This window comes from Colias eurytheme, chromosome 28, assembly GCF_061535395.1.
Source record: "Colias eurytheme isolate Ceu_HAF_F1 chromosome 28, ilColEury1 Martin Lab GWU primary, whole genome shotgun sequence".
Taxonomy (NCBI): domain Eukaryota; kingdom Metazoa; phylum Arthropoda; class Insecta; order Lepidoptera; family Pieridae; genus Colias; species Colias eurytheme.
The window spans coordinates 519,260-533,173 of record NC_143007.1 but is presented as its reverse complement, the minus strand read 5'-3'; the positions used below and the strand labels follow the sequence as shown (position 1 = coordinate 533,173).

Below are 13,914 nucleotides of genomic sequence, written 5' to 3'. Positions count from 1 at the left end.
AAAAATGAAATAGCTGTTCTTAAATCCGCAAATAAGCGAATAAAAAATTTTTCAAATTTCAAATTTCGATCATCACAAAAAGATCACAAATACCAGTGCAAACTTAGCACCCCATCTATGGAATTTTGGGTCGAAAATGACCTTGATCGTTAGGTCCCCGTTAGGTCCTTTAAGGTCCACCAATTTTTTCGTTAGGTCCCCTTTAGTTTTTTTTTAAATAATTTTTTAAATTTTAGGTATAAAAAAATTACACTTTAGCACCCCATCCATAGAATTTTGGGTCAAAAATGACCTTAATCTATAGGTCTTCGTTAGGTCCTATAAGGTCCCACAATTTTTTCGTTAGGTCCCCTTTAGTTTTTTTTTAAATATTTTTTTTTTAATTTTGGGTATAAAAAAATTACACTTTAGCACCTCATCCATATCAAAATTGGCGAATTTTATCAAAATCGTATTCTTTACCGTTAGGTCCGTATAGGTCCATCATTGAAATTGTTAAATTATTTATTTTATTAAAATCTATATATTTATAAGAAAGTCGTGTTAGTTACTCCACTTATAACTCAAGAACGGCTGAACCGATTTAGCTGAAAATTGGCAGGGAGGTAGTTTAGAGCCAGGAGAAGGATATAGGATACTAAATATGTACCACGGGCGAAGCCGGGGCACTAGTTATAAAATAATTGAAACCTGCGCATGCGCCTTAGAGCATTAAGACATGCGCACATCATACATAAACAGCGCGAAATTTAAATTGGTATCGTTTCATTTATTAAATCAATAAATAAATCTATACTAGTCACGTCTGGTTCGAAAGATGAGACTGGCTTTTTATTTCGAAAATTTATTTGGCAACACTTAACAGTTAACTGTCATTAAAACCTGAGTTGTTGATGTGTCAAAGCTTGTCAAAGTGATTTTATTTTCTGCGATTTTAGCTTAGGATTTTAGTGATTTCTAATAATTGAAAACTGAGTTGAAAACATGACGAAAACTTTAAACTATGATTAATAAATTTAAAAAGAAACAATTTGAAAGAGATGTAGTTTTCAAGGAAAAACACACAGTGTGACTTGATATTTTGATACTTTTCATCTTGATTGCATTGCACATTATATGATTTGTTTAATATTATTATTATTATTTTGCATGGATGATACCAGTAATCCAGTTATAAACTATTAAAGCAACAATATAAAATTGAACGATCTGTCCGTTCAAAATGTTTAAAGACACAAAATCAGTATCTCAACGAGATTTCTTCTATGACCGAACCATGTTATTCATGTTGAAGAGCAGTACAAAAAAAACAAGATGGAATAACTGCAGAAATGGAAGAGTTAATGATGTCAGAGATAATGATAGTGATTCTTATTCTTTATTCGCGGCTGAACGCGGCTTTTAGATTTAATATGATTATATTGATTAAACAAAATTTAATTGTATTTTATTATGTTTTTTATTACTTTCACTAGCTGTTCTTTTTTTTATCTGTACCAGATTACATATATATAATATTATATAGATGAAGAGTTTGTAGAGGTTGTTAATCTCTCAAAAAAACAAAGCTCGTAATAATAAATTAAAGTATCAAAACTTTATTTCCAACTATAACCTAAGTTACCATTAGGTTACCTTAATATGATGATTTTTTGAATTTGCCGCCTTTTCCAGTCTTATCTTTCGTTAGCCGGACTATCACCACAGTATCACCATATTTCCTACAGTATGGCGACGAATGTACTTGTGCAGAGAAACGGAGGGGAACTGGCGGGGGGTCGGGCGACGCGGGCCGCTTAATGCAATCACGCTGAGTTTGCATTAACTATCGCGAAAGGACGACGCAGTCGTATTTTTTGTGTAATAATTTTATTATACATAGGTACTTACATATTCTATTATGGCGCGCAAAAACTGTTCCGTTTACGGATGTAAATCTACATTGAAATCCCAGAAGGAAACAATATTTCAGAAAGATTGTATTAATAATTGTATCTGTTGAATTAAAATCAAAGCTATGTATATGTTGTCCTCATTATTTTCTAATCAGATTGTACATCCCAATGCGAATGCATTACTTAGTTAAATAGTATAAATTATAATATACAATTAAGAACATCCAAAAATAAAGTGTCCACGTAAATAATATTTAGCAGTGCAATATCTGTAATTATATATTTATGAACAAATGATTACATCAGATTTAATAATCGCAATTATTTTGAATGTACATATGAATAAATGATTTCATCATAATATTAATAATCACAATTGTTTTATTTCCCATTTGTTGCAACCCTAGCGTATTTTCGTGTGGCAGCGTAAGTACCTACGCTGGCGGCGGCATCGCGCGACATCAAAGGCGTTTCCTTACTGTAGGAAATAATATTGTAATACTGTGCTATCACTATCATTATTATATTATACATAGTATAAAACAAAGTCGCTTTCTCTGTCCCTATGTCCCTTTGTACGCTTAAATCTTTGAAACTACGCAACGGATTTTGATGCAGTTTCTTTTAATAGATAGAGTGATTCAAGAGGAAGGTTTATATGTATAATAACATCCATTAAATAGTGGAGAAGTACTGCTATTTTTGAGGTTTCTAATGTGATGTCGTAAAAAATTACCAGCCTTACTTATAAAAACTGACTGATCTGTTGCATAAACACCTCTCAGTTAAATAACTCTCAACTCCTTAAACAATGATTAAAATAATCTTAGGTACTTATAAACCTATCTCAGCAGTCTCTCAACTAAGTTACGTCAATATATGTATTTTTTTCTAGTAACATTATCGAAATAAAACCCGCTATTCACGTAAAACTTGACTAAAAATGTACTTTTTGACAAATATGAATGGTAGACTTTATTTTGTATGACGTTTAACTGACAGGATATTGATAACTTTCAAATTTCAAACATTTGTACAGATTTGAGATTTTTGATAAATTCAAATTCAGTTTTAATTTAAAATGAGTTCAATGATCAATAAACGTTCTCGTTCGACGAATTGGAGTGAGGAGGATAAGGTACGTAATGTACACAAGAAATCTAATAGAATGTACTTATTTCCTTACATGTTTTAATGCTTATTAATAAATATATATTGCTCTTTAGAAAGTGCTTCGAAAATAATTAGTGCTCGAGCGAGCACATATTATATTAGAGAATAAGGATACGTCGACTAATACAAATACAGCAAAAAAACTTGCATGGGAAGATGTTTTGTCTTGGTTATTTTAGTTTTACTTATTCTAACAGTTTCTTGTATTTAATAAATTGTTACAGTGTAATAACATTATTATTGTATTTATATTTCAGTTATAATATCATTTCACTCCATAAAAGGGACTTAAGCCAAATACAAAATCAGTGGAGGAATTTGAAGAAAGCTAAGGCTTCGGAACACAAATTTAGAACGGCAAGAAACATGACAGGCGGGGGACCTCCGCCACCAAGTCCTCCGTCTGAAGATCAAGAGCTTATAGCAGCTCTTCCTAATGAGTTTGTGGTTGATAACAATCCTTTCGATAGCGATGCAACACATGGCCAACAGGTTTATATTTTTTACATTTTCTACTGCTATTATTCCTTAATTTGGAATATCCATTAAGGGATAATAGCGCTATGCATATATAGTTTTTTATTGTGAGATTGAGTAATTATATTTTATATATTTATAGGAAGTTACTAAGGAGTCTGCTGATGATACATTGAAATTGAATGAAAATGATGAAAGCACTGCACATGCATAGGTAATCATATTATATAATAATTTGTATAATATTTTTATCAGTTATGTTATACAAAAATATCAGTATTATAAATAAAATTTATATTATTTTAAAATAATTATTATTTTTTTATTTTTAGCCTGAATTGCCACGTATAAATCCTACACATCATATTTTCAAAGCTAAACCAAAAAAAAACGTAAGTATGTAATGTTGAAAATAGAATTTCATGAAATTTCCTGTGCTTATTGTTCAGCTGTGATTTATGTGAAATAATGTTTAATGTTTATGTTATTTTTACAGTGGGAAATCAAATTCCAATTACGAGCATCAATTATTCCTCCTTGCAAAAAAAAGCAGGGAGGAATTAATGAAGCAACAACAAGAGTTGCATCTATTAAGAATAGAGCAAGAGAGGGAGCTTCACCTATTAAGAATAGAACAAGAGAGGGAGCTTCACGAGAAGAAGCTCCAAATACTTGCATTAGAGGAGGAATATTTAAAAAAAATAAATTTTGAAAAATAATAAAATATGGTTTTTATTGATTAAAATAAGTTTCAATATAAATGGCCCTGTTTATATTTTCGTCTTCATCTTCTATATTATCAGGGATAGTTGGATCGATTAATAATTGATTTTCAAGGCCTGAAGGATCTAGAAAAATACAAAATAAAGAATTAAAATATGCTTATTTTTTATGTATTGGCATTATTAAATATACTTTGTTTACATATTAGTTTGCACAAATACCTTGATTTAAAATAGACTCATTAAAGAGTATTGCTAAATTGTGCAAAACTGCACAAGCAACAATAGTGGTCTTGATCACTTGCAGAGACCCTCGCATTGTTTCGTTGAGTATGCGGAATCTTTGCTTCCACACCCCAAAGCAACGCTCTACAGTATTCCTCGTTCGTATGTGACTCAGGTTGTACCTTTCTTCTGCCTGTGTCCTTGGTCTTAATATTGGTGTTAGAAGATGCGAAGTACAAGGATACCCGCTATCTCCAATCAGCTTCCCATGAAATTCATTCTCCTCAAACCTCCGCTTTATTGAGCTTTCTCTATATATGCGGGAATCATGTGTACTTCCTCTCCAGTGACACACAATATCGCAGATTTTAAGGTCAGAGTCACATACTACCTGTAATTATTGTCATCAATATTATTATAAATTAGAAACACATAATAGCACACATAACAATGAAAATTTATTACTTTAAATACACTATGATCAAACTAAAATGTTATTGTACAATGTTCATACTTGAGTGTTAATGGAGTAATGTCCCTTCCTATTAACATAGTACTGTCCAGCCTCTCCACTCACTTTGCGTATCTTAATATGAGTGCAATCTATTGCACCAATGATACGCTTCATCCCGCATATTATGGCCTCAAATTTCCTAATTGCTTTGGCTTCCTCGGTTGAGTTCGACGGCATATTAATATAACGCGAACTTTTAGAAGCTAACGCAATAGCAACATTTCGGGACAAACGGGAAAGTGTCTGTTGACTCATTCTGTGAATGTCAGCACAATCTTCTTGGATCTGTAATGTAATAGATCGTTATACAGGCTTTTCTATTGTATATATCCAAAACTAGAGCACAAGTCACATCTACCTCATGCCGGCCCCAATATCGAATAACTGCCATCACTTGCAGTTCCACTGGAATACCGCCCCCTCGAGTGTCCACGCGAAGGTCATCCCGAATCAAATTAATGATTTGTTGCATGTTATTCTTTCCGAATCTATACCTCGACCGTAGTGTGGCCCTGTGGCCGCTACAAAAAATATATTGACACCATAGATTGACACTAATACCAGGTTATTTTAATTCTAGGTTGAAAAGTAGGTTTTTAATAAATAAGCACTCTCAGAACAATAGATTTATTTAATAAATGAAACGATACCATTTTAAATTTCGCGCTGTTTATGTATGATGTGCGCATGCCTTAATGCTCTAAGGCGCATGCGCAGGTTTTTATTATTTTATAATTTTAATAAAATAAATAATTCAACAATTTCAATGATGAGCCCATACGGACCTAACGGTAAAGAATACGATTTTGATAAAATTTGCCAATTTTGCTATGGATGGGGTGCTAAAGTGTAACTTTTTTATACCTAAAATTAAAAAAAAATTATTTAAAAAAAAACTAAAGGGGACCTAACGAAAAAATTGTGGGACCTTATAGGACCTAACGGAGACCTATCGATTGAGGTCATTTTTGACCCAAAATTCTATGGATGGGGTGCTAAAGTGCATTTTTTTTTATACCTAAAATTTAAAAAATTATTTAAAAAAAAACTAAAGGGGACCTAACGAAAAAATTGTGGGACCTTAAAGGACCTAACGGGGACCTAACGATCAAGGTCATTTTCGACCCAAAATTCCATTGATGGGGTGCTAAGTTTGCACTGGTATCACAAATATTTAAACTGAAACGGAAGTTCTATGAAAAATGAACTCAAAATTTGAAAAGTATCGTTGAGGAAAATATTTTACCTAGGTATTTAACCTAGGTAAAATATTTTTTTATATTTTAAATTCTGAGGCCGCCTTTCCGAAATTTTCCAGTCTGTCTGACAGCAGCTTGCAAGTCTACTTGCAGGTGGAAACGCGGAATTAGACTTGCAAGCTACTGTCAGACACACTGTCGGACATTTCTTGCGGAAGTTTTCTTGCAGATGGATAGGCGGCCTAATCCATAATTTGTGATGATCTTGGTGATGATTGATTTTGGGTTTCGAATTTAGGATATGTTTCACCCACAGATATAATTTTATAATTAAAAAAAAAGGAATATTACCTCTGTGGGAATGACAGATCAACAGCTGATTAGTGACATTTGACAAATAAAATGATTTATTTTTTGTAATTACTCGATTTCCTATCGGTCTACACGTGATAAAGGTATTTAGCTTTAATTTGGTATTAAAATTTTATTAGTAACTAACTTTTGCTTACTTATACAAATCAAATGCTATTCATTGCCCGAATGTACGTAGTTACCTACGTATTTTATTTCTATCAACTTTGATACTTAAAAAAACAAACAAATTGCTTCTGAACCACTTCCGAGTCAATTAGAGACAACCTTATTTACCTAAAAAGCAATATTAAACAATATATATTAATATGACAATAAAAAGTTTTCATCATTTTAAAATTCCTTGTGATATGAGAAATAATATTATTGTGCAATGTTTTTGCAATTTTATTAAAAGAAAACTTCAACATAATTTGTATATACCTACATAATATATCTAAGGTCAGAATGGAAATTTTAAAATACCCAAAAAAACATGACTAAGAAATTAAAAAAATTAATAAGTATGAACTAAAAATATTTTAAAAAATATACAAGAATATAATCTATCTGCATTCTGATTCCAGAGACCAGGATAAATTCTTGTGAAGGATGGCTTCCAAAATTTCGAAACCCCAAATTCGTGCGCTCTACAGATCTCTACTGCGAGAATCGGAAAAGTTTTCCAATTACAATTTCAGGTCAGTAATGCAGAATGTAATTTTCATCGATGTACTAGCTGCGTTTAGCGGGTCTTAGCGCAATGATATATAGCCTATAGCCTTCCTCGACAAATGGGCTATCTAACACTGAAATAATTTTTCAAATCGAACCAGTTGTTCCCGAGATTAGCGCGTTCAAACAAACAAACAAACTCTTCAGCTTTATAATATAAGTATAGATTTTAATTCTCATTATTTTCAGGGCATATGCAATTCGGAGAGTAAGAGATGGCTTTAGAGAGAAGAAAGATTTAACAGATCCAAAGACGATCAATAATGAAATTAAATATGCAATGGACAGTCTGCAACTTATCAGGAGACAGGTATCCTATCCTACTATCCTACTTCTTATCTTAATCTTCTCTTATATATAAAAATGAATCGCAAAATGTGTTGGTAAGCGCATAACTCGAGAACGGCTGAACCGATTTCGATAATTCTTTTTTTATTATATTCCTTGAAGTATGAGGATGGTTTTTATGTAGCGAAAACGTAAAAATGTACCACGGGCGAAGCCGGGGCGGACGGCTAGTACTATTATAAATGCGAAAGTTTGCAAGGATGGATGTGTATCTTTGTTACTCTTTCACGCGAATACTACTGAACCGATTATAACGAAATTTAGCACACATATCGTATTTAGCACACATAGGTAACTTGGACTAACACATAGGATAGGTTTTATCCCGGAAATCCCACGGGAATGGGAACTATACGGGTTTTTCTTTGGAAACGCGGGCGAAGCCGCGTGCGGAAGCCAGTATTATATAATTTACTAGCTGTGCCCTGCTGTTTTCGTAGTAATTTCTTAGATTAGCACATTCAACCACCCAAACAAAAAAATTATTTAAGTGAATATTTTTATAAAAATATTCACTTATACTACTACTTCCCTTTGCTAATGCTGATTTAAGCAAGCAAGTAAATTATAATTGAAAAAATTGGTTGTCTGTTAAGTTTACTGACGATAGTTGAACGTGACAACGTCCGATTGTGCTTCTTTGTCGCTCGTTCCGCGCTCTCGCTTGCACTTCAAGCCTTACATGGAACGCCTCAGAGCGAGGTAACGCCGCATGAGTCATGTTTTTTCGTGCGTGCAGCCGGCTCTATCGAATTATAAGACGTTGTCACGTCAAATATGAAATATTTTTTGGTAAAATTTTGTTTTTTTTCCAGATTGTTATTGGAGATATGTACAGGACAGACAAACTTGTCATTGAAAATATGAATCAATGAATTGTATGTATCAAGAATCGAAAATGTGATGAAAAATGTGAATAATAAGTAAAATAGCTTCATGTAAAAAATATGTTCCGAAAAGTAATCGGAAAAAAATCTCGGGCAATTTTTTTTAATACATAAAAATTAAATTTTACAGTCACTGATAGCTTATCCAACACTTTAAACATATATTGTCATAAGCAATTTGTTATTTAAACTGACAGATACTAGTCTATCCACAAGTTATCCAGAAATTGTTAAACTGGCGAGTCTTAACTTGCTTAAATGATTTAGTATTAAAGCAAAAAGGTCCCGGTTTAAACAAAAAATGCAAAATATCAATAAAATATCATCAAATAAATTACAAGTCATATTGCACCTTAATTTTTTAGGAATAAAGTTCTAATTTAGTTGTCGATTGATGTATGATTTTTAATATAAAATGCATTTGTATGTAAATAGTTTAGAACGTTAGAATTTTAAATAAATAAGTGTTAGAAAGAAAAATTTGTTTTTTTTTTTTTTCTAAATAATCTATTGTCTAGAAGACAGATGGCCATTTTTCTTTTCTAATCGCGAATTTTACAGGAAAACTCAAGTACCGTTATAGGTAGTTACGTAATTTCTGCTAACTGCCAATGAGAGTAAAAATCTGTGCAGTCGAAAAATTAACAAAACAGACAAAAAAATATGTTGTGTGGTTTTATGAAACCACGGTAAAAGTGAAACTTAGGCACAAAATTATCGTATTTGTACGATAATTATCGTATGATTCGACCGTCACGCGACATGCGCTACACAGACCAAAAAGTTTGAGACGATGTAATAAAAGTTTCACTTTGGTTTATATGTAGGTAAGTACTTAAGCTTAATTAAATAAAAGTATCCTTTTTATCCCAAAATAAAAGTTTAAGTATGTACTTCGTTTATTTATAGAGGAGATAGTAGGTACATAGAAAAAGGCTAGGTTTCATATATAAAAATAATTTTAATTATCTTATTATTTATATTTAAACAGCCCCACTGTCTTCTAAGGAAACAACATTTTTGTCAACTTCTGTTGAACTCAGTCGGTTAAAATGCTTCCTTTTTTCTTCTTTACCATGATGTTTCTTATGACCTTTACCCTAAAATGAATAAAACACAGTAAAAAAAAATACTGCATGAATTGTTAATCGAACTCAAACTCAAACATTTATTTATTCAATTAGACTTCTTCTAGAAGCACTTTTGAATCGTCATTACATATTTTTAACATTTAACCCATTGACCACCGTAAGGCCCGATCGGGGCGCGACACAATAGATTTTCTATTGTGTCTGTGATTCCGAGGACTGATGGATTAAATTTCAGAAATATCTATTGTTCAAAAATTAGTGTAGGTACATTTCCTAGGTATTGTTTACAATGACGGATTTAATACGTTTACTGTAACACATGCATTTACGTAAATACTCTCGAAGCTTAAAAAAAAACCTTTTTTATTGATAATAAATTAATGCATAAAATAAATTACCTTTCCATGCTTTTTCTTATGGCTGTGTTTCCGCCTGCGTTTTTCTACATCATCTGATATTTCTGAGTGCTTTCGACGGGTTTCTACCGGCGCCATGTATGTGGCTGGCTCCTAATATATAAAGAATCAATAGAAATACGTCAATATAAATTATGTATTAACTATTAGAATATAGAATAGACCGTAACAAATTAAAAATTATTTTTATGATAGATTTGAAAGAAAATATGGTCATTAGTGGGTACAAAATTATAGATAAATGACTTGTAAAAATATCGAATTTCGCTCAATTAACACTAAGAAAAGAAAAGTCCTTTATACAGAATGTCTGTTTAAATGTTTAAACGGATATTTTTTTATATTTCATGGCCGCACAGATCTGTTGTACCTACTAGATCTGTACATGGCCGTGTTCATGCATTATAATAATCCATATATTACTTTACTCTTTGCATTAATCCTTCAGTAAAAAATGTTACCATATTCACGAACTTTTCATATTTCTTTTTTCAAAATGACACATGCATTTTTTTAACTGTCTTCTATTTTTTTTACAACTTTTTAATAACGTAATTGAATACAGATTAAAACAATAATTACCTTAGGAGGGCTTCTCCTCATAGAATTGCTGGCGTCACTGAAGTACCCATTCAAATTATTATCTTCTACAAAAAGAGGCTGGTCGATTGGAACCTCCGTGGTTGCTAAATATCTACTGCGATTTCTTACTGAAAATCTGGAAATAATCGAAATTGTAATTTATTATTCAAATAGAATGAAAGCATAAAACATATTTCTATATTTTCTATTTAGGTATGGGATGTTTTAAACTCCAAACATTATTTAAAACAAATAGGAATGAATGCTGTAGACATCATGGTAAATTAACGTAAACGTAGCCTGCGTTCCTTTGAAACTAATCAAGGCTATGATGATGTTGAAATTGTATTAGAAACTAGCGGTCCGCCCCGGCTTCGCCCGTGGTACATATTTACGTTTTCTCTACCTATGAACCATCCTCGTACTTCAAGGAATATAATAAAAAAAGAAGAATCGAAATCGGTTCAGCCGTGACAGCCATGGCCCATGACAACGCGAAACGGGTTTCATTTTTATAATATTTAAATAGATAATTTAATTATGTCTGTGCATCTGTTTAGTTAACACATTATTTGGATTAATGTTTATATTCGTAATTCGAATGATTCTGATTCTAGAAAATGATGCTGTGATATATTAGTTAAGTCCTTGACGAAGAATAAGGCAGTTAAATGTTTTCCGTGTAAAGTTTAGTAAAATATTTAAATACGGTCCGCCCCGGCTTCGCCCGTGGTAGGTACATATTTCGCAATAAAAGGTAGCCTATGTTCTTTCTCTCGATCTAAAGATTGTCTGTGCCAAATTTCATCAAAATCGCTCCAGTAGTTTATGCGTGAAAACCATACATACGTACATACAAACCTTTCCTCTTTATAATATTATTAGTATATTAGTATAGATATAGATTAAACATAAATTTACCGTTTATAATGTTCTCCGTCTGGATTGGGCTTTTTTGGCTTTTCGTTTTTATGTTCATCTTGTGTTCGGTGCTTTTCGAGATCAGTGTGTGACCTATACATTTATATGTATTATTAGGTAAGTACCTACTGCTTTTCAATATTACATTTTTCATTAACAAATGCGCTAGATCTTGGAATATTTTCATTGTAACTAGGTATATTATTTTCAATGGGTAACATATTTTTTGGAATATTGTTCATTTCAAAATGTTAAATACAAACGTTATTGCTTAGAATTTATATTATTCCTTGGTTTGAGTTTTAAACAGTTACACCATGTTAAAACCATAGATAGTAGGGGAGCATTGGGCACTTTTTTACATAAATGTTAATAAAACAGTTATTTTTTAACGTAATCAAAATTTTATTCCAAACTAGCGGTCCGCCCCGGCTTCGCCCGTGGTACATAATATTTACGTTTTCTCTACATAAGAACCATCCTCGTACTTCAAGGAATATAATGAAAAAAGAATTATCGAAATCGGTTCAGCCGTTCTCGAGTTATGCGCTTACCAACATATTTTGCGATTCATTTTTATATATAAGAGAAGAAGACTAGCAGTCCGCCCCGGCTTCGCCCGTGGTACATATTTACGTTTTCTCTGCATAAGAACCATCCTCGTACTTCAAGGAATATAATAAAAAAAGAATTAACGAAATCGGTTCAGCCGTTCTCAAGTTATGCGCTTACCAACACATTTTGGGATTCATTTTTATATTATAAGATATATATCGAGCTCACATATTTGGCAGTAGGTAATTATTGCTAAGAAAAGTTTTGCTATTATAATTATTAGTCTCAAAGTTACGATAGACCTACTTACCTTTATACAATATTCTTACGAATTTCAAAACCATAAATTATCCTGTTTTTGCGAAAATTTAGATAATTGAGAGTGACATAGTTACCTAAAGGCTAAAACATCATTCCCATGGGAAAGTGCCCTTTTTTGCGAATTTGAATCACGATTTTCGATAGATGGCGCTTTTAAAAATGTGACAGGTAGTTATGACAGTTATTACTTTTAATTTGCTTTAGCTAGTAGTATTAGCTTGGTGTTATCTATATTTTTAATATTATAAAGCTGAAGAGTTTGTTTGTTTGACCGCGCTAATCTCAGGAATTACTGGTCCGATTTGAAAAATTATTTCGGTGTTAGATAGCCCATTTATCGAGGAAGGCTATATATATCATCACACTAAGACCAACAGGAGCGGAGCCACGCGGGTGAAACCACGAGGCGCAGCTAGTGTGTTATAGTGTGTGTGCTAGACAATATTTCTTACCGTGTCTCCAAGCTGGCCAGCGGTTCCTTCTGGACCTTTTCGCTCATCTTCTGTACTACATTCTCGATGTCGCGCATTCGATTCCCGATAGCGTCAACAAGCGCTTGTAAGCCAGATTCTTTCTCTGGTTTGTCCTCTGTTTGTGCGTTTGTATCCTGTATATTGGGATATAATTGTGTAGTAGGTGTGAATCGTAATTTTTATGAGTTTCAATTAATACATTGATAAATAAAATAAAGACAAATGTTAAAAAATAGTTACCTATTTAGCAGAAAAAATCATAAATTCTTAATTTAGTACCTAACAAAAACCTACACCACCCTACACAACGTTTTACAGATAAGTATATTTTGTACAGTCGTATACAGATTTCTTTTCTGAATTATTTTTTATTCAAGTAGGTTTTTTTGCGGCTAATTCTAATGTAACAAAAATACATATTATTCAATTGTAAAGAATTATTAAAGTTACATTATTTATATTGAACAGTTTACCGTTAATTCAGCTTCATGTTCGTTCCATTGATTTGGCGGTATTTCCGTCCATCCCATACGCGTCTAGATTAACACAAAAATAATAATGATTTATTAGGTATTTTATTATGAAATTTCACCCAGGAGAACCCCTGTAAGATAACAATCGCAAAAAAAAATCGAATTGAGAACTTCTCCTGTTTGAAGTGAAAATTCTTTCTGCGCGTCATGATAATAACGTCACGTCATCGAGTAAGGCGACGATTTTGGTATCTTTGAATCTTGTCAAAGAAGTTTCACTTCTGACGCATGTGCTCGGGACGCACGCTCTATTTTTGAAGGCAAGAAAAATCATAAATTCTGAAATATTTACCTCAGATGGTTTTTGTGTGGCCAAAGCATATTCATGCGCGTAGTATTTCTCGTCAGATATTTCATGGATCTAGAAAATTGCAGAAATTTTAATATTATTGTGATTTGGAGCCCTAAAAATACTTTCTAATGAAATGTTTGTGTTTGAGTTGTAAGTTTATTTATTCCATAGCAATGTTTGGTTGGTTTTGTAACACTTTTTCTA

The 13,914-nt window shown here is 32.3% G+C and overlaps 3 protein-coding genes and 1 long non-coding RNA gene across 6 annotated transcripts in view; 3 read left to right on the top strand and 1 right to left on the bottom strand.

Moving 5' to 3' along the window:
• Positions 1-2,819: 2,819 nt before the first annotated feature.
• Positions 2,820-4,269, top strand: LOC149896418 (uncharacterized). Of its 3 annotated transcripts, none has more exons than XR_016458303.1 (5): positions 2,820-3,033; positions 3,326-3,560; positions 3,688-3,759; positions 3,878-3,937; positions 4,042-4,269. It is a non-coding gene; the product is annotated as an uncharacterized LOC149896418 (long non-coding RNA). The 3 variants fall into 3 exon arrangements; XR_016458305.1 differs by lacking the exon at positions 2,820-3,033 and adding an exon at positions 3,042-3,237; XR_016458304.1 differs by lacking the exon at positions 3,878-3,937.
• Positions 4,270-7,147: 2,878 nt separating this feature from the next.
• bcn92 (LYR motif-containing protein bcn92) lies at positions 7,148-8,990 on the top strand. Its single transcript, XM_090117693.1, has 3 exons — positions 7,148-7,257; positions 7,481-7,601; positions 8,455-8,990. Exons 1-3 carry the CDS (start codon positions 7,169-7,171, stop codon positions 8,512-8,514), a joined length of 270 nt encoding a protein of 89 aa, XP_089973819.1. The 5' UTR covers positions 7,148-7,168; the 3' UTR covers positions 8,515-8,990.
• Positions 8,991-9,509: 519 nt separating this feature from the next.
• LOC149896416 (uncharacterized) overlaps positions 9,510-13,914 on the bottom strand; it is a 7,954-nt gene continuing 3,549 nt past the window's right edge. Inside the window, exons 7-13 of the mRNA XM_090117452.1 lie at positions 13,711-13,779; positions 13,359-13,421; positions 12,865-13,019; positions 11,537-11,629; positions 10,616-10,751; positions 10,016-10,126; positions 9,510-9,626 (exon numbers count right to left, since the gene is read on the bottom strand). Coding sequence (XP_089973578.1) covers positions 9,510-9,626; positions 10,016-10,126; positions 10,616-10,751; positions 11,537-11,629; positions 12,865-13,019; positions 13,359-13,421; positions 13,711-13,779 — 744 coding nt within the window. The remainder of the gene's footprint in view (positions 9,627-10,015; positions 10,127-10,615; positions 10,752-11,536; positions 11,630-12,864; positions 13,020-13,358; positions 13,422-13,710; positions 13,780-13,914) is intronic.
• Positions 11,588-13,914, top strand: part of LOC149896415 (aldo-keto reductase AKR2E4-like) — a 27,278-nt gene continuing 24,951 nt past the window's right edge. The window contains exon 1 of the mRNA XM_090117455.1: positions 11,588-11,653. The gene's annotated coding sequence lies outside the window, so the exon portion shown is untranslated. The remainder of the gene's footprint in view (positions 11,654-13,914) is intronic.

Bases quoted from the DNA above. Each gene is read 5' to 3' on its own strand.
- bcn92 (XM_090117693.1), top strand. From the start codon at position 7,169: ATGGCTTCCAAAATTTCGAAACCCCAAATTCGTGCGCTCTACAGATCT. The intron at 7,258-7,480 runs GTCAGTAATGCA...CATTATTTTCAG, and splicing joins TTTTCCAATTACAATTTCAG to GGCATATGCAATTCGGAGAG. The intron at 7,602-8,454 runs GTATCCTATCCT...TTTTTTTTCCAG, and splicing joins TGCAACTTATCAGGAGACAG to ATTGTTATTGGAGATATGTA.